Here is a 27,671-nt window from a genome sequence, read left to right on the forward strand (position 1 = left end):
TATATGTCTCAATGTCCCATGGATGCTCGTCCAGGATGGACTACTTCTTTATGCCACACACGGACAAGGCAACTACGACAGACTGTGACAGGCACCCTCCCGACAGGGATCTCAGACGATACCCCATTCATAAGTTTGGGGCTGACAGAAGGGGGCCCAAAACCCATATGGTGGCTAAATGCCTGGCACCCAACAGACCATCAATATTTCCAATGATTACTATACAGATCAAATACATACTTTGAGCTTAACCAAGGCAGGGTAGATGCACCTGGGACCCTCTGGAGAGCCATGAAGACCCCATAGGGTAACACAAAGGCCTACATAAGCGGGCAATCTAAAGCCAGGCTTCATAAGAAAATGGAATTCGAGACTGTTGAGCGCCAATACCAAAGGCTGCATGACAAGCATATGAAACGTCTTCTTGTGGCACATAGAACTTCACTACACCAACTCTGCCTAGAGAAAGCCAAGACCTGCAGGATTGCCTCACAAGCACAGGTATAAGAATGGGGTGATAACACTGGAGAGCTGTTTCACTGACTCGCAACACAAGATGCAGTAACCAGAATGATCCTGAGGACTCAAAGCCTGGGGTGGGGACATCCGTTTACATTCACAGCCACATTTGCCTCCTACTATGCGCACAACGATACAACTCCCAAAGTGAATCCACTGAACCTCTCATCAATTACCTCCCCATCGCTACTCTGCCAGAAGAAGACACAGTATCAATCGAGAGAACCTGAGGTGACTAAGTAATGTGGATTATAAAGCTCATCTGGCCCAACAACATAGGGAGAAGGATAGACCGGGGTGCATACTATCGTGGCTACTACGCTCTGAAACTTCCAAAACGGTCATAGGAGCAATTCGCAACAATAGGGGGGAGGTGGTGAAACCCCAGGAAGCAATAAATGAAACTTTCACACAATATTACGAAACACTGTACTCGGCACCTTCTGCCCCAACGTTTTCCCATCTTCAATCATATCTGCAGGCGTTACCACTACCTACCCTGTCCCAGCAGCAGCGTCAGGATTTAAAACTCCCGCTGCAAACAGAAGACTTACAGTTAGTAAAACAACAGATAGCTAAAGGGAAAGCCCCCGAAATGCATGGGTTTCCCACTGAATTTTATTCGACTTACAAAGACACACCCACATCTAGATTATTGGACTTGTATAATGCATCTTATCAACAAGGGAACCTCCCAACGTCGCCTTGTGATGCACTTATAATAGTATTGCCCAAATCGGGTAAAGACCCGCTTGAAGTAGGCTCATACCGGCCTCTTTCTATGTTAAACATTGACTACAAAATACTAAGTAAAACCCTGGCTAACAGACTTCTCCTGGTGATTTTGTCCTTAATTCACCCTTATAAGTGTGGCGTTGTGCCTCGTAGAGCCACATTTCACAACACTAGGAACTATGGCACATAATGAATGCAGCCTCCAAGGATTCAGGCCACTCAGTGGCTGTATCCCTGGACTTTGAAGAGGCATTCAACACGCTGGGTTGGAAATATCTGATACAGGTCCTGAAGCGCTTCGGACTTGGCCCTAGTTTCATAAAATGGATACAATTACTATACACTGTCCGTTGAGTAAGGGTTCGCACTGGCGGTCAGATATCTCGTGCCTTCTCTATCCAAAGAGGGATGCGACAAGGCTGCTCTCTTTCACCAGTGCTTTTCACGCTAGCCATGGAACCACTAGCTGCGCAATTGCGAATGAAGGAGGTCGACTGGGGTATTTGGACAGGCAGACAATGGCACGTCACCTCCTTATACGCCGATGATGTTTTAATTTATATAAGGAACGTAGCTGAAGCGCTTCATGAGTTATTTAGTATATTAGACCACTTTGAGAGGGTGGCGGGCTTGAGGGTGAACTGGACTAAATCCTGTGCCTTCCCACAACGTAAGACTAGTGATATGGCAGACCTACTGCAGGCCAAAGACCGACCGGTGTGAGCCGCCGGGACTTTCTGCTATTTGGGCATCAATGTTTATCACTCTGAGATGGATCTGATAGAAGGTAACTATGGCAGGGCCCTGTCCAACACTAGACAGTCCATGGCCTTTTGGATCCGCCTCTCCCTCTCGCCAATAGATAGAACGGCCCTTGTCAAAATGCTGGTCCTTCCCAGATTACTTTATTTGTTCCGGGCATTGCCGATTCAACTGGGGAAATCCTGGTTTAAAACTGTGCGCATTTTGATTACAGCAATCATATGGGACCTGGGTCGTAGGAGGGTATCTCTGCAGACACTCCAACTTCCTCTGACCAAGGGTTGTATGGCGGTGCCAGATATAGTAAGATATTAAGAAGCAGTCCAGCTTCAATGGTTGATGCCTTGGTTAACCGGGGATCAGACAACAGAAGGAAATTTGACGCAAGAAATGTTAGGGGAGGAAGGAATTTTGGGTTGGCTTTTCACAAGGGATGCTCCCAATAGAGAATTGGGTTTATTGATGCGGGCAGTGAAACAGGTTTGGATAAAGTATATCATGCCACACCATGGTTTGCTCCCCTACTCACCTAAACTCCAGGTGCGGGATGTACCAAAGTTGAGAGCTCTTGCTCACATATATAATTGCAATCCCTGGAGGGAGGGTGGACTCACTCACATGGGTGACCGCTATGCTGAAGGCCAGCTGCATACCTTTTCAAATTTGAAAGACACTTATGGTTTGGACTTGGGACAGTTCCTTGCCTATGCAGCACTACAGGCAGTGTTGAGGAACATGTGGCGGCTTGACCCTACAGAACCCACAACACATCAGGGGATGCATTATATTCTAACACAGGTCTCAGACAGGAGGGCGATCTCCAATCTCAATATAGCACTAAGGGAGATGCAGGATGCAATACAGGCCCGGAAAAAAAAACAGATGGGACACTTGCCTGGGCACTGATCTGACTAGACAACAATGGAGGATGGCATTAGAAAGGGTGCACTATATTTCCAGAAATGCTAGATTGAAATACCCAATTCAATTATGTTCATCAAACCCATTTAACGCCCCATCGTCTACATGGTATGTTCCTGGGGGCCTCTCCCTCCTGTCCAAGGTACGGTCATAAGGATGCAACCTTTATGCATACGACATGGGAAAGCCCAGTGTTGCACGCTATGTGGAGGCAAGTGGTGCGGCATTTGTCGGATATCATAGATGTGTGCCTGCCACTGGACCCCCTTTTCTCTGTCTCCTGGGAATAACTAAGAGAACCGCACGAACTAAGCACTACCTAAGATTTGTGGATCTTGCACTTGTATCGTTTAGGCGACTTATTGCCATATCCTGGAAAGAAGCGTAACCCCCTAGTGTGGTGAGCTGGCTGTGAGAGGTATCCCACTGGGCTGTAGCAGAGGTCACGGCATTGCACCAGGACAAACAGTTCAGGGGTGGAGGTGGACAACCTGACAATTTGGGACACTTACATTATAAAGTTAAATGATAAAATAACACCACGAGAGGGAGGAGACACCAGCCCTGCGCGATCACCCAGGTTAACAGAGTAACACAAAGATATATAACACACAGCCTGGCGCAATGCCCTACACTACAGAACCGCGGCCTGAATAATGTTATTTATTATGTCACCCAGGGGCCAGATGTGCCGGTACTATCAAGGTTCCTTGTTAGGTTGGACAGTTAAAATGCCCAATGAGAGTGTTTGACAACCCCTAGAGGGCGGGACTCAGAAGCTACTGATATTTGGGTGCTTACCGGTCGCTCTCTCTCTCTTCCCCCCCCATTCCTTCCCTGGCCTCCCCACCCACCTGGGACGAGGTCCCGGGGGTGGGGGGAGGCTATGCCGTAGTAACCCCTTTAGCCCTGGACCGCACTTAACTGGCACACATTATAGTTTGAAAGTTTCACCAAGTTCTGTCCCCTCCCCTATATTGGCCATGTGAGGAGCCTTTGATAACGTAGGCAACTGGTTATTCCCCAAATTTGTAAATGATGGTATGGATCTGTGGCACATACTTACAATAAACATTGTTAGATGGTACATGAAAGATTTCTTGTGGGATGTGTCATGTATTTTGTATTAATGCATGGGACCAGGGTTTGTCTACGTGCTGCAGTGATTAATAGTGATATGAGGCAATGCTGTTGCTGATACTCTGTAACCTCATTTGAAAATAAGTTGTAATATGTCTAAAGATGTTTTCGATGGCCACGTTTGACGTTGTTAGAAACTTTATAAAAATATATATTTTTTTTTTTTAAAAAGACACAGTATCAATTGATTAACCCCCTTCCCTAGAGAAAATCACCTCAGCCATCAAGGATATGCAACCAGGCAAGATGCCAGGGCCGTATAACTTCCTGGCTAAATGCTACTCTTAAGTGTAAAACCATGCTCGTCCCTCACCTCCTCAATCTGTACAACGATGCTGGGCCGATTACCTCCCGAATGAAAATGTCACTTACCCAGTGTACATCTGTTCGTGGCATTAGTCGCTGCAGATTCACATGTTTGGCACAGTCCGCTGCCTGGTGTTGGGCTCGGAGTATTACAAGTTGTTTTTCTTCGAAGAAGTCTTTTTGGTCACGGGACCGAAGGACTCCTCCCTCTTTGGCTCCATTGCGCATGGGCGTCGACTCCATCTTAGATTGTTTTCCCCGCAGAGGGTGAGGATGGAGTTGTTTGGTATAAATAGTGCCCATGCAATGGAGTGAATATGTATGTATGATAAGAGTTTCTAATAATTATTTACAAATGTTCAGATGTTTAAGGTTTATGATCTACTTCTAAACGGCTACAGGCTTCCCGGGGAGGTGGGAGGGTACATGTGAATCTGCAGCGACTAATGCCACGAACAGATGTACACTGGGTAAGTGACATTTTCAGTTCGATGGCATATGTTGCTGCAGATACACATGTTTGGCATAGACTATAAAGCAGTTACCTCCCCTAAAAGCGGTGGTTTAGCCTGTAGGAGTTGAAGTAGTTTGGAATAATGTTCTTAGTACAGCTTGGCCCACTGTAGCTTGTTGTGCATTTAGTACGTCTACACAGTAGTGTTTAGTAAACGTATGAGGCGTAGACCAGGTTGCAGCCTTACATATTTCGCTCATAGGAATGTTTCCTAGAAAGGCCATTGTAGCACCTTTCTTTCTGGTTGAGTGTGCCTTTGGTGTAATAGGCAATTCTCTTTTGGCTTTAAGATAGCATGTTTGAATGCATCTGACTATCCATCTAGCAATGCCTTGTTTAGAGATTGGATTTCCTATGTGTGGTTTTCGAAAAGCTATGAACAGTTGTTTTGTTTTCCTGATTAGCTTTGTTCTGTCAATGTAATACATTAGTGCTCTTTTGATGTCTAATGTATGTAGTGCCCTTTCAGCCACAGAATTTGGTTGTGGGAAGAACACTGGCAATTCTACTGTTTGATTTAAATGGAATGGTGAGATTACTTTTGGCAGAAATTTTGGATTTGTTCTTAGAACTATTTTATTGTTGTGTATTTGAATAAATGGTTCTTGTATGGTAAATGCCTGTATTTCACTTACTCTTCTGAGGGATGTGATTGCAATGAGAAATGCGACCTTCCAGGTTAGATATTGCATTTCACAGGAATGCATGGGTTCGAAAGGGGGACCCATGAGTCTTGTTAAGACGATGTTAAGGTTCCATGAAGGAACTGGTGGTGTTCTTGGTGGTATAATTCTTTTTAGCCCTTCCATGAATGCTTTAATAACTGGTATTCTAAATAGAGACGATGAATGAGTAGTTTGTAGGTAAGCAGATATAGCTGCGAGGTGTATTTTTATAGATGAAAAAGCGAGATTTGCTTTTTGCAAATGTAGTAAGTATCCTACTATGTCTTTAGTAGAGGCATGTACTGGTTGTATTTGATTGGCATGGCAGTAGTAAACAAATCTTTTCCACTTAGATGCATAGCAGTGTCTAGTGGAAGGTTTCCTAGCTTGTTTTATGACCTCCATGCATTCTTGTGTGAGGTCCAAGTGTCCGAATTCTAGGATTTCAGGAGCCAAATTGCCAGATTCAATGATGCTGGGTTTGGATGTCTGATCTGTTGTTTGTGTTGTGTTAACAGATCTGGCCTGTTGGGTAGTTTGACATGCGGTACTAGTGAAAGGTCTAGTAGAGTTGTATAGCAAGGTTGTCTTGCCCATGTGGGTGCTATCAGTATGAGTTTGAGTTGGTTTTGACTCAACTTGTTTACTAAATATGGAAGGAGAGGGAGAGGGGGAAAAGCGTACGCAAATATCCCTGACCAATTCATCCATAGAGCATTGCCTTGTGATTCGCGGTGTGGGTACCTGGATGCGAAGTTTTGGCATTTTGAGTTTTCTCTTGTTGCGAACAAATCTATCTGGGGTGTTCCCCAAATTTGAAAGTACTTGTTCAGAACTTGGGGGTGAATTTCCCATTCGTGGACTTGTTGGTGGTCTCGCGAAAGGTTGTCTGCTAGTTGGTTTTGTATTCCTGGAATAAATTGTGCTATTAGGCGAATGTTGTTGTGAATCGCCCACTGCCAAATTTTTTGTGTTAGGAGGCACAATTGTGTTGAGTGTGTTCCTCCTTGTTTGTTTAGATAATACATTGTTGTCATGTTGTCTGTTTTGACAAGAATGTATTTGTGTGTTATTATGAGTTGGAAGGCTTTTAACGCTAGAAATACTGCCAACAGTTCTAGGTAATTGATATGAAGTTTTGTTTCGTGTATATCCCATTGTCCTTGAATGCTGTGGTGATTGAGGTGTGCTCCCCACCCTGTCATGGAAGCATCTGTTGTTATAACGTATTGAGGCACTGGGTCCTGAAATGTCCGCCCTTTGTTTAAATTTTTGCTGTTCCACCATAGAAGCGAGAGGTATGTTTGCCGGTCTACCAACACCAGATTTTGAAGTTGACCCTGTGCCTGTGACCATTGTGATGCTAGACACTGTTGTAAGGGTCGCATGTGTAGTCTTGCGTTTGGGACAATGGCTATGCATGATGACATCATGCCTAGAAGTTTTAGCGCAAATTTTGCTTGTATCTTTTGGTTTGGAAACATAGCACTTATTAGCTTGTGGAATGCCTGCACTCTTTGTGGACTTGGAGTGGCAATTCCTTTTGATGTGTTGATGGTTGCTCCTAGATATTGTTGTGTTTGACACGGTTCTAGGTGTGATTTTGTGTAGTTGATGGAAAACCCCAGTTTGTGAAGGGTTTGTATGACAAAGGTGGTGTCGTTTGCGCATTTTTTTACTGTGTTGGTTTTGATTAGCCAGTCGTCTAGGTAAGGGAACACATGTATCTGTTGTCTCCTGATGTGTGCTGCTACTACTGCTAGACATTTTGTGAACACTCTTGGTGCAGTTGTTATTCCGAATGGCAACACCTTGAATTGGTAATGTATTCCTTTGAATACGAACCGTAGGTACTTTCTGTGAGAAGGGTGTATTGGTATATGAAAGTACGCATCCTTTAGGTCTAATGTGGTCATGTAATCTTGCTGTTTGAGCAGTGGAATGATGTCTTGTAGTGTGACCATGTGAAAATGGTCCGATATGATGTAGGTATTTAGTGTCCTGAGATCTAATATTGGTCTCAATGTTTCGTCTCTTTTTGGGATTAGAAAGTACAGGGAGTAAACTCCTGTGTTTTTTTGTTGTACTGGTACTAATTCTATTGCATCCTTTTGCAGTAGTGCTTGAACTTCTAGTCCTAAAAGTTCTAAATGATGTTGTGACATTTTGCGTGTTTTGGGGGGGATGTTTGGTGGGAAGTTGTGGAATTCTATGCAATAGCCATGTTGGATTATTGCTAATACCCAATTGTCTGTTGTAATCTGTTGCCAAGATTGGTAGAATTGGCTTAGTCTTCCCCCCACTGGTGTTGAGTGAAGGGGTTGCGTGACTTGAAAGTCACTGTTTAGGTGGAGGTGTTTTTGGAGTCTGGAATCTTCCCCTACTCCTTGGGAATTGACCCCCCCGATATCCCCTGAAACCACCCCTTCGGAAGGAACCCTGATATGGTGTGGTTCTTGATTGTTGGCTGGTGGTGTCTGTGGGTTGGCCACGAAACCCCCCTCTAAATGGTGTTTTTCTGAAAGAGCCTCTGCTCTGCGGGGAGTAGAGTGCGCCCATGGCTTTGGCCGTGTCTGTGTCCTTTTTAAGTTTTTCAATGGCTGTATCCACTTCTGAGCCAAACAGTTGTTTCTCGTTGAAGGGCATATTAAGGACAGCCTGCTGGATTTCAGGTTTGAAGCCTGAAGTGCGTAGCCAAGCGTGTCTCCTTATGGTGACAGCAGTGTTGACTGTTCTTGCTGCAGTATCGGCTGCGTCTAGTGAAGAGCGGATTTGATTGTTTGAGATCGTTTGTCCCTCTTCCACTATTTGCTGCGCCCTTTTTTGGTATTCCTGGGGAAGATGGTCTACGAGAAGTTGCATCTCGTCCCAGTGTGCGCGGTCATATCTGGCCAGCAGCGCTTGTGAATTTGCGATGCGCCACTGGTTGGCTGCCTGTGACGCCACTCTTTTCCCTGCCGCGTCAAATTTTCGGCTTTCTTTGTCCGGAGGTGGGGCGTCGCCAGATGTATGTGAATTTGCTCTTTTGCGAGCTGCCCCTACTACCACAGAGTCGGGTGGTAACTGCGAAGTAATAAACACTGGGTCTGTGGGTGGTGGTTTGTATTTCTTATCCACCCTTGGGGTGATGGCTCTTGATTTTACGGGCTCCTCAAAAATTTGTTTCGCGTGCCGTAACATCCCTGGTAGCATTGGGAGACATTGATATTGGCTATGTGTAGCCGAGAGGGTGTTAAATAAGAAATCATCCTCTATAGGATCGGAATGCAGTTGGACATTGTGGAAGTCTGCAGCCCTAGCCACCAGTTGCGAGTATGAGGTACTGTCCTCTGGCGGTGACGGCTTTGTGGGGTATGACTCGGGATCATTGTCCGGCACTGGGGTGTCATACAGGTCCCAAGCGTCTTGATCCTGATCGTCATGACTTATGGTAGTTTGCGCTGGTGAGTGCATTTGTGGCGGTGTTTGTGCCGGCGATGCCTGTGGAGGAGAGGGCGGAGGCGTGACTTTTTTAACCACTTTGGCTTGTGGTTGTGTGTCATCCTTTGGAAGTCCGATCCTTCTTTTCCTCATGATTGGGGGAAGGGTTGATATCTTCCCTGTATCTTGCTGGATGCACAGTCTCTTTTGTGTGTAGTCCGATTCTACACTTTGGAGCTCTTGTCCAAATTTGTGCATTTGGCCACTTAGTCCTTGTTCCTCTGAGTAGGATGAAGGTGTGGTATTTTTCGGCGCCGAGAGAGAATCTTTTTTCGGTTTCGGCACCGACAGAATTTTTGTTCCTTTCGGCATGGATTCTCGGTGCCGATGTTTTTCGGTGCCGGTATCTTGTTTTTGTCTCTCGGAGCCGCTTTCTCGGCTCCGAGGTTGCTCCATGGCGGTCCCTCGACCGGAGTCGGGTGTCTTCGCTATGGGCGTGCCCTTTTTCGGCCCCTTCGACGGGTCGCCTGATTTATGGGTCGAGCCATGGCCTGTTGGCAGTGGCGTCCCCTGGGCTTTCGGTTTGTCGATGGATTTACTTTTCGACGTCTTACTCACAGTTTGTTGCTGTTGTTCGACGTCGGAGTCTCCGGATTCTGATTCCGGAACCGAGAATGTTTCCTCTTCGTCGTCGAAACGTTGTTTTGTCGACGTGGACGCCATTTGGTGACGCCTGGCTCTTCGGTCCCGGAGTGTTTTTCTGGACCGGAAGGCTCGACAGGCTTCACAGGTATCCTCCTTGTGCTCGGGGGACAAGCACAAGTTACAGACCAAGTGCTGATCTGTATAAGGATACTTACTGTGACATTTTGGGCAGAAACGAAACGGGGTCCGTTCCATCGGCTTCGATGTCGCACGCGGTCGGGCCGACCAGGCCCCGATGGGGGATCGAAACTGCCCCAAAGTCTTCCGATGATCGGTGTCGATGTACCTAACTATCCCGATACCGAACGGAACAATACCGACGCTTTCTTCCGAGATTCTGACTAACTTTCCGAACCGAAACACGGAGCGAAAAGGAATACGTCCGAACCCGACAGCGGAAAAAAACAATCTAAGATGGAGTCGACGCCCATGCGCAATGGAGCCAAAGAGGGAGGAGTCCTTCGGTCCCGTGACCAAAAAGACTTCTTCGAAGAAAAACAACTTGTAATACTCCGAGCCCAACACCAGGCAGCGGACTGTGCCAAACATGTGTATCTGCAGCAACATATGCCATCGAACCTATATTTACCCACACTGGTTGTTGTCCACTAGGCAGGGAAACCTCTAGAGGACTGCTCCTCCAACCGCTCAATCTCACAGATCAATACAGAGCTGAAAGTCTACGCTACCACAGCACTTACCACTGTATTCTCAGTGTGCATGCAGCACTAATTCTCCACCTCACATTCCCCAACCCCGCCTCACTTTCTCCTCATTGACTATGAAATGCTTTTGACTCCCTGGACTCGTCGATCCTCTTCCAGGATCCTGGGTGGGATTTGGTCCATGCTTTCTCTCTTTTGTCAAAATACTCTATGCCCAACCTCAAGCTCAGGTGAAAGTCAACGGCATCTGCTTGTCCACATTCCCCAACGACGCCCACTTTACCATTGCTACTATTCGCCTTAGCGGTTGGGTTACGCTATGGATTCAGTGCAATGAGCAATTCTGAGATTCTGCTGGCATGATGGCTATGAAGATTGACACCACACTGAAATCCCCTCCTATGCTAGTGTGAACTGGGGGGAAGGTTGAGAACCACCGCTTATAGGTCTACAAGGGATGCACTCACCAGTTATGGAGGTACATAGAACAAGAGTATGTTGTAGCACTATATGCGGATGATATACTACTACTTATGCTGCCTGAGATTCCAAAATCTGGGCATCCATATTGCCCTGAAGCCGGGGCTGACCTGAAGCATCAACCCCCCCATCCCTTAATGACTCATGCTGCACAAAATACGCCCTAGGGTGAGTAGCCCTTTTTAAAATGATGATCCTACCCAGGCCTCTCTACATATTGCAAAATGTCCCCCAAATCCCAAATACTTGGTTTAAACTATGTGCAGCAAAGATACAAGCATTTCTTTGGAAGAACAAAACCCCCAGAATGCCTTTCACAAATGCATACACTCCACAGATAATGAAGGGATGGGCATTGCAGACTCGTATCTCTATTACTAGGCATTCCAGGTCAAAATACAAAACAAAAATTGATATTGGGAGTTCACGAGGACCCCGCCTTCTGATTTGAAGTCTCTCTACTTGGACGCCAACACATAGAGGAGCAGCACGAGATGCAGTATTTAAGGGAGCCCACCTTACAAGATCACTCTCGGAGGTGACAAGGGCGCCGCTCTTGTGTTGGAGAGCAGCTGATCCAATGGGACCATAGACCCATGTGGGAGATGCCCTGTGGCACAGCACGTCTTATGCACACAGTCCGACTGGAAGTCATCAACCGTGGGAACCTCACTGGCATCTCCAAACAGGCCACATATGGGCTGGCTTACAGATGAAATCCTTCACAGAGCTGAAGGAAGACTTAATGCTCCACAAGTCCCAATTTTATAAATATCTACACTTCAGCCATGTCCTAACAATAGACCGACCAGCACTGACTAACCCACCAGAATAGAAGCCCCTAGAACCCAAAGTCACTTTCCGACCATTGGGCTGCAAAGCTATCTCAACCCTGTACAGATCCCTTATAGGCAATGCACCAGACCACTCTGGGCCCCTACGGGAGCGTTGAGAGGGTTGGGTAGGCCCCTGATTAAGAGAAACTTGCAGACTGCAAAGATGGACCAGGGAATCCCCGCCCACTTCTGCCTCACTGCACTGAAATACCTCTGTATAGCCTACACTTCCCCCCCCTCCCGGGGTCAAACAGGAATTCTCTTGAGGGACACCTGCCCTAGATGCACAGACAAAGAATACAGTTTCTTCCACATGGTCTGGGAATGTCCCGTCATTGCACGCTACTGGACTAAAATATTTTTTCACGCTGTCAGAGAGAGATCATAGAACGTCCGATTCACTGCACCACAAGCCTTACACTACTACGTATCCTGGACGATGTAGGTGGCATCAGAGGGGAACGCATAGAAGTGGGTACTGGGGTCCCCACGGGTAACAGAGATATTGCAAAACATTGGAAAACCACACAGGCCCCATGTCAGACCAAAGGAAGGGCGTCGATGGATTGGTGCGATAAACTGGAGGAGCGGATGTCCCAGGTATGGGGTTGCCCCCATAAATAAGGAAAAATCTGTGGGAGGTGGTGGTCTCACTACAATATACTTGTGCCTTAGCATATTACTTTTTCCTTTCTTTTTAACTATTCTACTGCCACTGCCTGGCAGAACTTCCAGTGTCTGTTTGCCACATATTTTTCATGATGTGTCTTACAATAAAATCAATAAAGTTTGGTTATCAAAATAAAGAGATCCTGGACTGAATAGGGAGCAAACAAAGCTTCCTCGCAATGAGAAATGCTGTACAATAGAAAAGAGAGGTTATCAGCTTTTCAGCTTGGCTATGAAGATATTGGTAAAAGGTATTTGTTCATTCCCCAAAGTATTACAATAAAGCAGTTTAGCAAAGGTCAATAAGGGCGGACACTGCTGAGCAGCATCATTCAAAAGTCAAAAAGAGGCATAGCCATTGGAATGTCTCCAAACAATAGGTGTTTGAAGACAGTGGATACATGGTCACACATCTGATCAATATGCCTACTATGGTCGATTGTGACATGAAGACTTAATGGAACCAAAGGGTGGGGCCAGGACGAAGCACAGAAAGACTAATGTGTGGGCTTCCAAAGGTTTGTGCTGCCATCTGTCACCAACACTTCACATCTGTTGATGCTAAGCTTCACCCAGATGTACCTCATCCAGTCTCTGATATCCAAAAGATATTGCCAGAAGGTGAAACTGTGGGATAAGTGTGACTAGATGGAGAATCAAATGTTTATCGCTGGCATAAGTTAAAAAAACAAACAGTAAGCCCTGGGACCAGAAAAGGGCATCAAGAGACCTGGCAAAATGGAAGAGATAGTTCATTGTACTATGCACCGGTGATATTTGCAAGAAATGTTAGAAATGGAAAACAGAAAAGGTCCTAGGACCTACCTGTTTGGTAAGAACGGAGAGAAAAGAAGTAATCAAGCATCCCCCTCTCCCCCAGGCCAGTCTCGTGCAAATGACCAAACGAGGTACAGTGGCTTTCCCCTGGAGTGTTAAGTATACCCACTGCCACTGAAGAAATAGTCTGCACAATTGATGCATTCTAGTCACTGCAGCTTCTAATCATGTGAAATGTTTTCCTATGGAGCTAAAAGCTCATCCACAATCACACTGGACAATCAGAAAACAGATCCAATGACTCTGCAGTCCCCACTCCGCCAAACATATCTTCTCTGCTCAGGGACCATTATGTAACTTCAGAATTACTGCAAGCACAATTCTTGGCAATGCCAGAGAGCTTATGTGCAGTTTTCCCAAGCAGGTATTCTCGGACATGCATGCTTGTTCAGAGGTTACACAAGTAGCTGTGCTGATCTTGTGTCTGTGAGGCCCAGCAAAGAAAATATGATTTGTGTGAATGGTGAATACACAGACCCTCTTTCATCACATGCGGTGGACTCATCACATGCGGTGGACTCCTCCTGGATTTGTAAGTGCAGCTGCGAGTTGCACAAGGCACTTTGCAGTGAACATATCTGAGTGTTTATTTAGTTGCGCTGAACACCTTTTTTTGTATAACTCTTTGTACTTTAGATGTTATAGCCCCATATTTTACATGTTCCAGAAGACAGGCCTTAGAAAACACGGTACCTTTAAACAATCTACATTCAGAATATGTGTATATTTACCTTCTGGCAGTGCAGGCTTATCTGGCTCCGTAGAAGGACCCACAGAACCAGAATTTACTGATGGGGCAACAGTCATTGCAGGTTTCATTGAAGAGACAACAACGTTTGCTTCTGTACTGTGTGAGGAAACACCTGCAAGATATAATGCAGATTCTGAAAAAAACGTTCATAAAGTTAGATTTTCAAATATTTCCTTATGAAATAAAAACAAAATCAGATTTTTAAGAGATGAGACAATTGCTAAATGTCAGGTGAATAATACAATAACACGAAAGAGATTGGTACATGCTCTATAGCCATAGATATATGAATAAATACAAAACAATCGATATGAAATGCTTAATTGTATGTTTATTTAGATATCTATGTTTTTTACATTTTTCTCTTTCAAAGATGTTTGAAGTTTAATTTGCTTTGAAAGTACCGCACCTTGTGGAGTTAGCTCGCCATCTGAAGGTGAGGGCCATCACTGTTTTCTCCTTCTCTCTGACCCATTTCTAGTACTACCAAGGGTCTCTATGTACTGTCACGGAATGAGGGGCACCACAAGTGGAAATGTTTGGGAGGTGGACTCACCAAACTCAGACTTAAAGAGTGAGGTGTTCCACCAGCGACTGGAGAGCCAGTTCTTAAGAAGGAACTAGTGCCCTTATGTTTGCCCCTATGCTTTGTTCTATCCGTCTGCATAGGAGATTAGTATACGTATGCAATGCAGTACACAGGAGCATGTTAAGCATCTGGTAGGGCACGCTTTGCCCTGTGAAAATGTTTTTTGCAGAGTAGTGGATGGACACCTATAGATACAATATATTGCTGTCAAAAGTATTCTCAAAACCTGTTAAGTTTAAATTGTGTTTGTAGAGGTCTTGTACTGGAAATCCTGTGGCTAGATTCTGAAAATCCTGAGTCCATATTACACTTTTCAAAAAGGGATTTAAAGCTTTTGCTTGACAGTATCAGAGAGGAGCAGAGAACCGCCTTAGAGGCTCAAAAACCTACAGTTATGTTATATATCTCTCCACCATAGTTGCGGCAATCCACTGTATTACTCTTTTAATAGTTACTGCAAATCATCAGTATATGCTGTCACTTTTTAGGTTAGTCTTGTGCAGCACATAGTCGCATATCCAAAGATAAGCAAATCAAACAAGGGAGGACCAAATTATCCAAGTGATGGGAGAGCAAAACAATCAACTTAGCATTTTCTGTAAATTTTATGTGATTCCAAGAAAGCACTTTCTAAAACCCCTTCTTCTGAAAATGAATTTTAGTTGATGAAATCTGCCTTATATTTACAATTCTATAGTTTATTTTATCAATCAATCGATTTATTAAAGGAAATATTCGAAGTATTTGTAAACTTTAAATTATGAATTAGGGTTCTCTTCCCTCTAATTATTAAAATATTTTTATAGTTTCTATTTTATTTGTGCTGCATATGCTTCTATGTTTTGTAACTACAAACCGAATAAAGTTAATGAAATTAAATGAGACGAATTAATAGATGTCACACGAATATCCAGACGGCAGGCTCCAGTTTACTTACTTCAATGTGTTGCATAATTTGAGCCGATTTCCATCCAAACTGAGGAAAGCAGGGTTATTACAGGATGCCTTCTGCTCCAATCTGTGACCTGATGCACAACCTATAGTCCTGTCCCGATTTAACCCACTATTTCGAGTCAAAAACGGTCGCAAAGAGGCCTGTGCTTAGAACAGGTGTCTCCAAACTTTTGGGTATTAAGAGCTACTTATGTTCAAAGGAAATCATTCCGAGCTAATGTTAGTGTTGTTAATAGTGACCACATCAGACAAAATTAAATTAGTTGCCAACTTATGCAAGATTAGCTGTAGTGATCACTTCAGTACAAGGTTGCCAGCAGTAGTGCAAAAATGTTTTTGTCAATTTGAAATGCATCGACATGGGTAATACCTAACAGTCATAGCTGTAATGCCACTGCCACCAGGGTAAGAATATCAATAATTGGTTTCCAATGCTGTATGATGGCTTTAGCCAAGCGAAAACTTCTAATTTAGTAGTTTGGACTGAATACAAGACAGCTATTCTCACATAGTTGGAGAGGTACCAGTAGCTGACAAGCTCGTTGGAAAAGCCTGGCTTACACTTTCTGAAAAGCTCTCTATTATGCAAGGTACCAGTGACCCTGAGCGGGTTCCCCCTGGCACTAGAACAGATGGTTGGCCACCTTACGTGAGCTATGAAAATCAGCATCGTGAGACAACGGAGAGCGAAAAATATCCCCATATTTTACATGTTCCAGAAGACAGGCCTTAGAAAACATGGTACCTTTAAACAATCTACATTTAGAATATGCTGAATGGTTGTCTGAAATCTTCCACATGGCCTCATATGAACACATAATTTATAGAAAGCAGGACCAATTGTTTATTTTCAAATGTGGGGTCCATATACGGATTCCTATACACAGTTCTTGGTATGGACACCAGAGAGGCTTTCATATCCATTAATACTGGAGCTACCTTCAACCTTCTATATGCTTCATTCAGCCGGTCTTCATTATTGCCCTCTGTTAGAAATTTCATATTTTCCCTACACCATCTTCTTGGACCTGCCCCTCTGGGTTCACAAACTCTGCTTTACAAGTTCATATTCCGATATCATTTGTGGTTATTGACACTAGCTTGTTGTACTATGCAGGTGTTTACAACCACATACCCTTCACTTCCCTGGTCTTCTCTCTAGCTGTGCATAGACCACTTTTTCTGGCATGTCTCCTCTTCTGTCCTCAGGAATTAAACTGGAGCCTTAATTTAAAACACAACGAACCTCTAAGGCAGTGGTTCCCAAACTTTTCTGACCCCTGGATCCCTTGATCTGTTGGCCGTTGGGCGCAGCTCCCAATTATATTACTTTTGTTTGGCAGGTGGGGGATGTAATCCAGGCCTTGGGAGTACTTCAGTTTCTGTCTCTGAAAATGATTGTGGTGAAGCCGTATGTTTGTGGTTGCCCCCGGTCTGTGTGTTCTTGCCCCATGTCTGTTTCTCCGTGCCTACTGTCTGTGAGTTATTGATGCCTGTGTCCCCATGCCTCCTGTCTGTGTGTTCTTGCATCTTGTCTGTGCCCTCATGTGTATGTGTGCTTGCCCCGGTCTGTGTTCTTGTCTACGGTCTCTTTGCCTCCTGTCGGTGTGTCCTTGCCTCCTGTATGTTCACTCAAGCCTCCTGTCTGTGCCCTCATGCCTCCGGCCTATGTGTTCTTGTATCTCTTCTGTGCCCTCATGCCTCCTGCCTATGTGTTGTTGCCTCCTGTTTGTTTCCTCGTGCCTCCTGTGTCCTTATGCCTCCTGTGTGTTCTTGTATCCTGTCGATGCCCTCACGTCTCTTGTGTGTGCTCGCATGTGTGTGTCTCAGCATTCAAGCCTCATATGTGGACAATCACTCTCCATGTCACTGAGGATACACCTTGTCTATTCTGCCTATGAATCTTCTATCTGCTCTCCCCTGCGTAAGTAGACTGGGTGTGTTACTTCCAGTGACCAGATAAGAGGGCGAACAGATGAGTAGCCTGCCTCCAGACTTTCAAGGAGCAGGGCAATTTCATGCATGCATTCCCAAAATGCACGTGCAGTGCTGCAGTTGCACACAAACTGTCTTTAAAAAGTGCACATTTTCATTGTGATTTAAGTTGCAAAATATTCCAGCTTGTGCCTGCAACAGCCCAGGTCCAAGGACCTCTGATAGACCCCAGCAGCATCAATTGCATTAGCACTAGTAGCCTGCAGGTGTTTTGTTATCCCTTCTAAATCCTTAAACTTAAGGTTTTAAAACAAAACCTGTCTAATGTGCTTGTGAATGTACAGTATGATGGAACATTTCCGAACAAATCGTCTCTGTAGAACTCCCGCTGTAACTTGATCTCTAAACCCAGCAGTTTTTTGGAAAATAAGAATGGCTTATTGTGCTGATAGATACACAATCTGCTACTACCTTTCTCACTCAATCCTTGGAGCAGTTCCCATCATCATGTAAAATGTTTTAACACTGGAAACTTTTGACAAAGGTGAATAATGCATTATGAATAATTCAAAATATTTTCTGCTCCTACGTTAATTATTCCCAACCTATTTCCTGGGACCTCTTCCTTACTTTAGGGGCTCAGAGGGTGGCATGCTTGTGTGTGCCCAGAACTGAGTGGTAGGCACTGCACAATTTTTTTTATAGATAAGTTGCTTATTTTTTTTTCCTGGAGTGTTGGTGATTTATTTTATTCCTGGTCCTTTCCATTGACATTTGGTTGAGGGCATGCTGCGGGACACCCTTGGCATCTCGCCTCCATGAAGCTGCCTACATTTTTGTGAACATAGCTCCCATGGGCACCCCACAAAAACATCGGTCTTCCCCCTACTCTGGGCCTCAACAGTTTGACAAGTAAGAGCACCTCGCAGAGACAGCAAAGGGGCAGATCCACAAAAGATTGAAATTGTCATTTACCATGGTCTAACAGCAAGAGATAAGAACCCGCAATTTCCAGGTGTTTCATTCCTTGCCACCTTCTCCTAGCCGTGCCAAAGGCAAAAAAAAAAAATCAGCTCCTTAGGACTGCAACCCACCCCCAAACAAATACAACTGGGGAAGGCAGCGTTCTTCGACCCCTGCACATATAGAGCACTTCTCTAGTGTGTAGAGAAGCAGCGTAGACCGCTTTAAGATTCAGCACTCTGCCCTCAGCTTTCTGCACTAGGGTGTCAAACTTGGTAGTAAGCAACCCCAGGCTTTTCTCATGGTGGCTGGAGGCACCACTCTGGCACTCTGTAGCAGCGGCCATAATCCACGCTCGCCTCCCCAGCAGTCTTGCATCACAGCCTCCTGTTCAATGCAAGTCGTGGACATTAGCTCCGTGTAGAGCAGTGGAGACAAAATGAGAACCCTGGCAGAATTTCATTGTAGCCGCTTGCAGAGTAAAAGGATTGTTGGCCCCTGTTCGCTACGAAAGCTACTGTGCTACTAACCAGTGGTTCCTAAACTCTGTGCTTCGCGCGCGGCACCCCTGGCTAGTTTTGACGGCTCACAGCTTGGGACCCACTGCTCTAAGGAAATAGAAGGTACAGGTCTGTATTTATACGCATGTGTGTAGTTTTATGGCTAATGGCCTTCTTCATTAACTACTCTAATGATAAAATTAGTGATGAACTGTTTGATACTTTATAAGGATTTTTGTAACACCTACTACTACTACAAAAAAAAAAAAGAAGATTATGCTGTGCTCAGACAGGACTCACAGAACGAAACCACCATTTAGACATACTGTCTGGGCGTATGGTTCTTTCCAGGACTAACACTGACATGAAAAAACATTTTATAGTAAAAATCACTCCCCTACATGCACACAGAAGAGACTTGAGAAGGAGGAGAAGTATACAGATTCTGGTGGTGACAAGAGAATGGAGAGAAAAAGAGATGGTAAAGGAAAGAAAGAAAAAAAATGTGTAGGGTCCGCTTTTTTATTTAGAAGGTCCAAATCGAAACTTAGAGGGAGTGAAGCAAAACACCTTACGTGTACTGGAGGAACTGGCATGGATTGGATGTGAAGCAGCAGTTGCAGACCCACTGCCACACTGAACAAGAAATTAAACTATCCAAACTGTTGAACAACCTCTCAGAACAGTGTAATGATGACTTTTATTGAAGAAGCCACAACTTTGAAAGACATCAGTGAAGTCCATCAAAACATGACGAAAATGTGAAGCACAAAAGAGGCACCAATGAAAGAAGAAATTACTGGCGCACACATACATTCAAACGATATGTTCACCAAAGCTGTACAACATAGCTCTCAAAATGATTTGCATACAGTACGCAACATGTCACATGCATTTTAAAATTAAAAATGATGTGCGTGGTATAATATAAATAAATAGATTTACCAACAGGCTCTGTGAGTGCCAATGAAATTAATAATGCAGAGGCTTTAAGACCAAATGATGAGATATAAGGGTGGTAGAATAATGCATATTTTCTTTTATGTAAACAGCACCGAGAACAAAATTGGAGTCTCGAAACACTCTTTTTAATTAGCATAAAACTCACAATGAAATCTGCCGAGGCACATAATGAACACAAATAAATAAGTCTATTCAAACACTTTGTTCCTTTTGACATTGTAAAGGAATATAGTAATGCTCCTTAAATGGTCCGAACATAATATATAGAGCTTTAGTGTCTAATGGTAGGAAAAACTTACAACATGAATTGTGCATCAAGCATGACACAGACCTTTTGCAACATTCACTTTTTTTGCAGCTTTGTAGCCTTATTTAGCTGAACTCGACCCAAATGTATTGAATCGCTTTACATGAGCACCAGTTAAGATTACATACAGTCACATTTTAGGCACAGTGAGATTAAACCATTTCCTAAAAATAACAGAACGTTGAGCCGGACGAAGAGACTCAAACCTGGTTTCCTAGTACGAAGGTTGGTAGCTCTGGCCGTAGGGCCACAAACCCTACTAACAATGAAGCAAAACAAACTACCTAAATTCTTAAAGGCTTTCCACACAGAGGATTAGTCATTCTGCATGTTCAAATATAAACCTCAACTGAATGTGTACAATTCTAACTGGGTCTAATCACCTCGACTCCACACAGATTACTTTTAATGAGGTTTTCAGTCAGGCTACATAACTATGCACTTTGCAGCTCACATGAGGGCCACTGGGACAAAACTGGTATTCAACTAATATCAGGTGCCTGCAATTAAATCTGCTGAGCAGCCAGGCAGTTGGCCTTTGAAAACAGAGATGTTTGAAAAGACAAGGCCTGAAATAATGAAAATGCCAAAGAATTCTCTGTAAGCTGTTGACTTTGCTACATTCCATAATGACGTGTGTGTGTGTTTGTGTGGGTGTGTGTGCACATACATCCGATATATAACCAAGTGAGAGTTGCCACTACGAAGTTATAGTTAGGACCTAGTTTATCTACAAAAAGCATTATTTATTTTTGCCATATCTTTGGTGCTACTTGTAGAATCTTCACGAAACTGTCAAAAAAACGTGCTGTATGGAAAGTTTCGGGGTGATCCGTCTAGGGGAAGCCGTGAGGTCTAAAACACGTTTTCCCCATTCATTTCTTGTTAACGATTTTGAACAGCAATAGCGCCAAAACTACTGGACACAATTACACCAAATTTAGCAGAAAGGTAGGTCCTGGTCCCAAAATAGTGTTTGTTTGGTGTAATTCCATTCAGAAGTTTTTGAAAAATTAAGGAAAAAACAAATTTGTATATCTAGGGACGCGAAGGATTCGCAACCCTTCCCGATCTCGTGCTGAGATCTGATTGGCTGACAACATTTCAACAAGGAAGTGTTGTTAGCCATCTTGGGACTCAGCAGCAGAGTCCCAGAATTTTTTTTTGTTAAAAAATAAATAAAAGGAGCCAGGGTAAAGACACCCTGACCCCTTAGCTCTGGTGGAATTTTTGCAGTGATTCATGGCGGATCCAGTAAGCATTTTTTTAAAACCAAAGCTGAAATGTGGCCTCACATTGATTGTACTAATGTAAATTTTGACATGCTGATCATACTAAAGGCACTTCTATTCCAAAAAAGTGGCGTTGACATTGGCCAAGGAGACGTATGCTCTCCAGATAGCAAGATCATCAGCGAAGATAGAATCCCTATTAAATACCTATTTCCCCAAGCACTTTGAAGAGCTGGTCTGCAAAACTGTCAATGTCTCGAGCACTGCAGGGATTGCACACTTCTTTAAGGCTGTTGGGTCTGGATTTGTTTCCACCTTAAAGACCGTCTTCGGAGTCATTCCTTCAGCTATCCATTCACTCTTTTCAAGTGTGTTTGGTGGATTTCCTGTGAGCTTGGCACTGATTGGCGGAAGTAATGGAGCTACTACCACCAGCCCAGCTGTGTCGTGATCGCATGGTACACTTGTTTGGTGCGCCATTGCTGGAAGAATTGGAGCATGATTGGTCAGTGTCATTCCGTCCAGTCCTGTGATTTGTGTAACCAGTCTTTCATTGCATCTGGCGACTCTTCGAGTTTCTACCTTCAGTGTGTCTTGCTGTTTAGCCAGTGCCTCCTGTGGACAAGGAATTGCTGATGTTACTGATGAGGGTTCATTCACGGTCGTGCCCCATGAGACAGAGGTTGATTTGCAAGGCCACTTATGAGCCACAGCTTATGAACTATTTGGCTCCTACGACATCTGGCACTATGGATGGTGCTGACTACATGGGTGATCCTGTGACATCTGCACACTTCTGTTCTATAGATCTGTCTGCCAATCCTGTGATCAAGCAGACACTGTGGAGTCCTTTCTATATGCACTCATTTGATGACTTCGGAGACATTCTTCAAGACCCTGATTATTTTTTAATGATTCGACCATTGGCCTTATTCAAAAATTTTAATATAACAACAAATTATCTCATTAATTCGGCTTGCAAATGGCCTGCTAAGCTTGTCATGGGTGACATTTTACCTCTTTGTATGTTTTAGCTTAGTTTTTAATTAGATTTTAGAGCTTTTAGCTCAGAGCATTTTAGCCTTGGACTCATTCACTCTCGATAGCAATTAGCATTCTTGTTTCGGCAATGGGGAGGGTGCGGTGAATCCATTTTAGTTCTTATTGGGACTCAGTAGTTTAGCTTAGCCTTCTGGCTTGCAGGCCTGTGCCCCCGTCACCTAGTGACTTATAACCTACTTAGCTTGTTCTGTTTTAGTCCGTTTATTTTATTATTTCTATTAAGATGGCTGTCTTTGTTTATAAAGATGTTTTGATTTTCAGTGCCACTCTGAGAAGGCGTCATTATCAGCATCATGATCAGTGATGTACATAGGTATTATCATCATGTCCTTTTCTCACTTATGTTTGATAGGAACATAATGTACACTTGTTGGGGATTGTTTATATAATTGCGCTACAAGTCTGCCTCCTTATCGGTTGTTTAAGAACATACCTGCGTGAGGGGTCCTACATGATCTGTATAAATACATCTCACACGGACGAAGGTCATTAGAGGGATTCCTTCCAGATGCCACCTACACTGCATGTCACCTTGTTGCAGAACTCAGCCTTTGTGTTACCGCAGAGCCTGCGCTAGAGGTCTCATTACAAGGTAACGGAGGTTGGAGGGCACATCTCAACATGGTACTGGCAGATTAGGTTTATCATGCTTACCTCTCATTAGGTCAGAGATTAGGTTCTCTTTGCTAGGAACTTTATATCTCATGTTTATTGTAAGGTGGAGTGAGTTTTTGTATTCACAACTCATCTTCATAATTATGCTTCTGTTAATGTTTATTATCCTAATCATTGCAGCACATGCATTTTATTGCAGATTGTCGTCTTCTCAATAAATATATTGAAAACTCTCCAGCATCTCCTTCATTGTCTGTGTGTGACTGAGACTTGTTGCTAACGTGGGAAAAGGATAGCTTCCGCTATACTATGACTTCCATGAGAGATTTTATCTAAGGTCCATGCATAACGGTGCCAAAAATCACCTTTGCTTTCTGAGTATTGGTGAGGTACTGCTTGTGAGCCTGGAAGGTTGGACAGACAGTTGTGACTTGTTGTAGGAGTGGCTTAGTCGCTTACAAACAAAAGTGCTGTCTCCCCTAAACCACCAGTCTCACCTAGAAGTGAGAGTCCAACTACTACATGGCGCCACAAACTATGGTGTTTTGGCACTAATTTACAGAGGCAAGACCTGGGAACTATTGACCAGCACCTGAATCTTCATCCCATACATAGCAAGTATGTACGGGTTAAGGGCAGGTGTCTATACCTTGCCTTCATGGACCTCAGCTTAGCTTCTTACAACACTGACAGAGGCAGATTCTGGTTTAAAAAAATCTGGATTTCGGAGTGGAGGCAAGTGTAGTACATGTTTTATGCCAACTGCATGAGGAAGTAGTAGGCTGTGTTAAGTATGGCTCGATGGTGAATGTACTCCTCCCATTAACATCAGGATGGGAGTACAGCAAGGCTGTGGACTTGCACCATTTCTGTTCAGTCTTTACATCAATAACCTGGAAAAGCATTTACTGGGGATAGTGGCTGATCCACTGAGGGCAGGGTTAAGAGGTATTCCAGTACTCATGTGGGCAGATGAATGCGTATTGAAGTCTAGAACAAGGATCGGCCTGCAGAGACTGTTGGATGGGTTTGTAGAGTTCATTGACTCTTTGGGGCTACAAACATAGTGAAGTCATTCACCATAGTCTGTGGTCGAACCAAGGTTAAGGTGAGAACCCTCTAGATTCAAGGTGCCAACATACAAATGGTAAACACCTTTCTGTATCTAGGGTTACCTTTTGATAATAAATGTGACTTGAAATATCTTAAGGTTAGGTGTACACAATTCAATCAAAATAAGGTGTCTATTTTCAAGTTTGCAAGATCCTCCGCTCTGGAGGCTATACTTAATATATATAAGGCCAGATGCATCTAGGTAGCCACATACATGGCAGGGGATCCTCTGACCCAGCACTTTTATAGTCTGCTTAAAACAGTTACCTATGCCAAATACTTCGATTATCCGAGTGTGTTCCGGCCTCCATACGCCATGATGAACTAGGGTTAAATCATTTGAGAAACACTGTCAAGCTAGCCCTGACCATGCTATGGCTGTCTACTTGGTGCAGACCCAAAGGAGCACTCACCAAAGCTGTGATTAATGATCGTTTGAATCTTGATAAGGCTTGTATCATTCAGTGGCTGCAGTTTGTGAAGGCCCAACTCTACTCAATAAGAAATTTTTGACAACTCCCAGAACACATCCAGACATCATTACCCATCTGTCAAAAAATAATTATTGATCCCCATAGCGAGAGAAAGAGAGGAAGTGGGAGAGTGGTAAGTGGCTGGTGAGGGCATAAAGCACGTTGATGACGACCAGTTGTATAGAACCTTATCTGCTCACTATTCCTAGTGCACAGCGATTTTATCTGGTAAGATTCCACCTTACAGCTCACTGCGATAACGATCTTGCAACCTGTCCGCGTTACTCAAACTCAGCCCAGTCACAGTTGCACTTATTCTTTTTCTGTGGCCTATACAGTGCACCTAGAAAATCTGTACTTGTTCTGCTGCTTAGAACCCTAAATATAAGACAGTGCAGATCTGCTTTGTTGAACCTCCAATTGCTGCAAACTGAATTAGTATGCCATACAGTCTATAGGTACATTGCAGCTTCCATTATTGTCAAATTGTGGAGAAATACAACTATCATACAAGCACACCATCTAAACGGCTTTGGTGTTTAGGTTTCTGTCTTGCTAATATATCTAGCAAGTTTAACTGGACTGACACAGTCGGGAGTCAACGCTAACTCACTCAGATTATTGCACTTTATTCCTGACATTTATTTAATGGGAATTTGTTTTATTATTTCATTTTTATTAGATTTTAAAAGAATGGTACACTAATGTTATGCCCAGCATTCCCCCTACAGGCAATTGAGAGTGTAATGATTTAAATATGAAAATGCTCCAAATGAAAAAAATATATATACATTTACCTTACAAAGATTTTTTTGAAACTCATGGAGCAAATATTACTATGATAAAAACGGTATCCACAAAATTATTGAACTTGGAGAAATCTGTGTCACGAACAGCTGGATTAGAAAACAACATATTTCTCTGCAAAAATAGCTGTGTTATTTTACAACACAATTTGGAAGTAGAACAAGGCCTTGTAAATGGAGCGAAGGGACATATATTAAAGATTATACAATACAAAAGTAATGATTAAATTAAATTTGCTATTGTCAAATTTGACAATGTTAAGGAACCCAAAAACATTGCAAGAGCAATTGTAAGATTACATTAATGAAAGACACGTTTGAAGAGAGCAATTCCTTTTATATTTAGCTTATGCTATTACAATACATGAATCTCAAGGCTTAAGCTTGGATTATGCATTAATTAACATGGGCTCAACAGTTTTTAAAGAGGGTATAGGATATGTTGCTTAATTCTGTGCAAAAACATTACAATGACTATAAATTACCGCTGTTGATGACACAAAAATCAATCCCAACCCTTCCTGTGTATGCGAATATAAAAATGTAAGACCGTTATATATACTCATTCTCTTGGTAAACATCCAGTGGTGTGTAACCTAAAATACGTATGAAAACAAAAGAAAGCTTCAAAACTATTGAGGCTTTGGAAAACGTTAAACTGTGATAAAAAAAGAAGAACAAACACAACCTTGATATTTCAGCTTTCAGTTCACTAATACAAATGGTATTAACTGCTACATTAATGTGATTGTTAATTTACTTTTATATTTAGATTCAGTGAAAGATTTACTTCTGGACAATGCAGATAAGTCTCTTTGTAAGACTAAGTAATATGTACTCGCTAATTCAGTTCAACAAACAATTGTGCCAGTCTACAAGTAGTGTCAAGGGATATAGTGGATGTTTCTGCAGGAACTGTTTGTTTCTCAATAAAGGAGTAACAGGATGCCCAGGCATTCTGTATGGCTATACTTGAAATATTAGCATAATTAGAGTTTCTCCCATCCAGATCTTTTCATTGTAAACTACCATTGAGAACATGAATGCTTTCTTAACAGTCACGGAAATTGAAAAATTGATATACCTTCCTATTCATGATTGTAAATCAATATACTTTAAAAAAATTATATATCAAGCTGCGCACTCTAACGTTTGTTCAAAATGTGGATATAAAGTTGCCTCAACGCTTTAACTATGGTGAAGAAGTATTAGGGGGTCATTATGACATCAGCGGTCTTTGTAAAAGACCGCCGATGCCACTGGCGCCACAATACTGCCAGTGCTGGCGGTATGTGTGGCACCCGATTAGGACCTTTCCACTGGGCCAGAGGACGGAAACTGTGTTTCCGCCCGCTGGCCCTGCAAAAAAAGTCACAACAGCATTGAAGCCGGCTCGTAAGCGAGCCAGCGGCAATGTTGACGTGCAGCGGGTGCAGAAGCACCCATAGCGCATTTCACTGCCCATAATTCGGGCAGTGAAATGCAAAATGGGGATTTGCCTGGGGCCCCTGCACTGCCCTTGCCAAGTGCATGGGCAGAGCAGGGGCCACTAGGGGCACCCCGAGTCCCCCTTACCGCCAGCCTTTCCATGGCCGCAGGCTGATGGATCGGGACTCATAATCCCCAGGGCAGCACTGCCCTGGTGGATTACAACTGCAAGGCTGCCGCCTGGCGGTACCAGCAGTATGTCTGTGGCGAATGCGCTATGGTCATAATACGGCGGTTCGCAATGCCAGCCTGTTGGCGGTTCTACCACCACCGCCGAGGTCATAATGACCCCCTTAATGTCTAATGGTACAAAGAAGTGTTCCAGATAATACAAAAATTAATACCGTAATTACAGATTTCACTGCTACTCCAATTTCCATATCTGGATGTACTTTCACTTGACCTGAGTTATCTTCCATCATAGAGAACACACTATTTCTGGTCATTATACTACATATTTAAACTACAATACAGGATGGAATGAATGTGATGACAAAGCTAACATTTAAACACAGATTGCCCAAAAATTTAATAAAATGTTACCTTCTCATGCTAATTACTAAAGTTTCATTATAGGCCAAAAACTAAACATTTGTGCAATATGGAGCAGATATAAGAACATACTATGTAAAATATGTAAAATAAAAACATGATTATGTGGCCAAGCATGGATGGTGACTTATGGAAAAAATCTAATGGTTTAGGTAAGATGTGATGAACAAAATATAATGCTAATCTGCACCCTT

General features: G+C 43.4%; 1 protein-coding gene across 4 annotated transcripts in view; it reads right to left on the bottom strand.

Moving 5' to 3' along the window:
* Positions 1-27,671, bottom strand: part of SEC24B (SEC24 homolog B, COPII coat complex component) — a 667,989-nt gene that overhangs the window by 601,469 nt on the left and 38,849 nt on the right. For 2 of the 4 annotated variants that reach the window (XM_069241169.1, XM_069241139.1), the window contains exon 3: positions 13,906-14,058. In XM_069241169.1, the coding sequence (XP_069097270.1) occupies positions 13,906-14,058 (153 nt within the window). The remainder of the gene's footprint in view (positions 1-13,905; positions 14,059-27,671) is intronic. The other 2 variants (XM_069241160.1, XM_069241150.1) reach the window with 1 other exon arrangement.

Source organism: Pleurodeles waltl, chromosome 1_2 (assembly GCF_031143425.1).
Source record: "Pleurodeles waltl isolate 20211129_DDA chromosome 1_2, aPleWal1.hap1.20221129, whole genome shotgun sequence".
Classification (NCBI taxonomy): Eukaryota; Metazoa; Chordata; class Amphibia; order Caudata; family Salamandridae; genus Pleurodeles; species Pleurodeles waltl.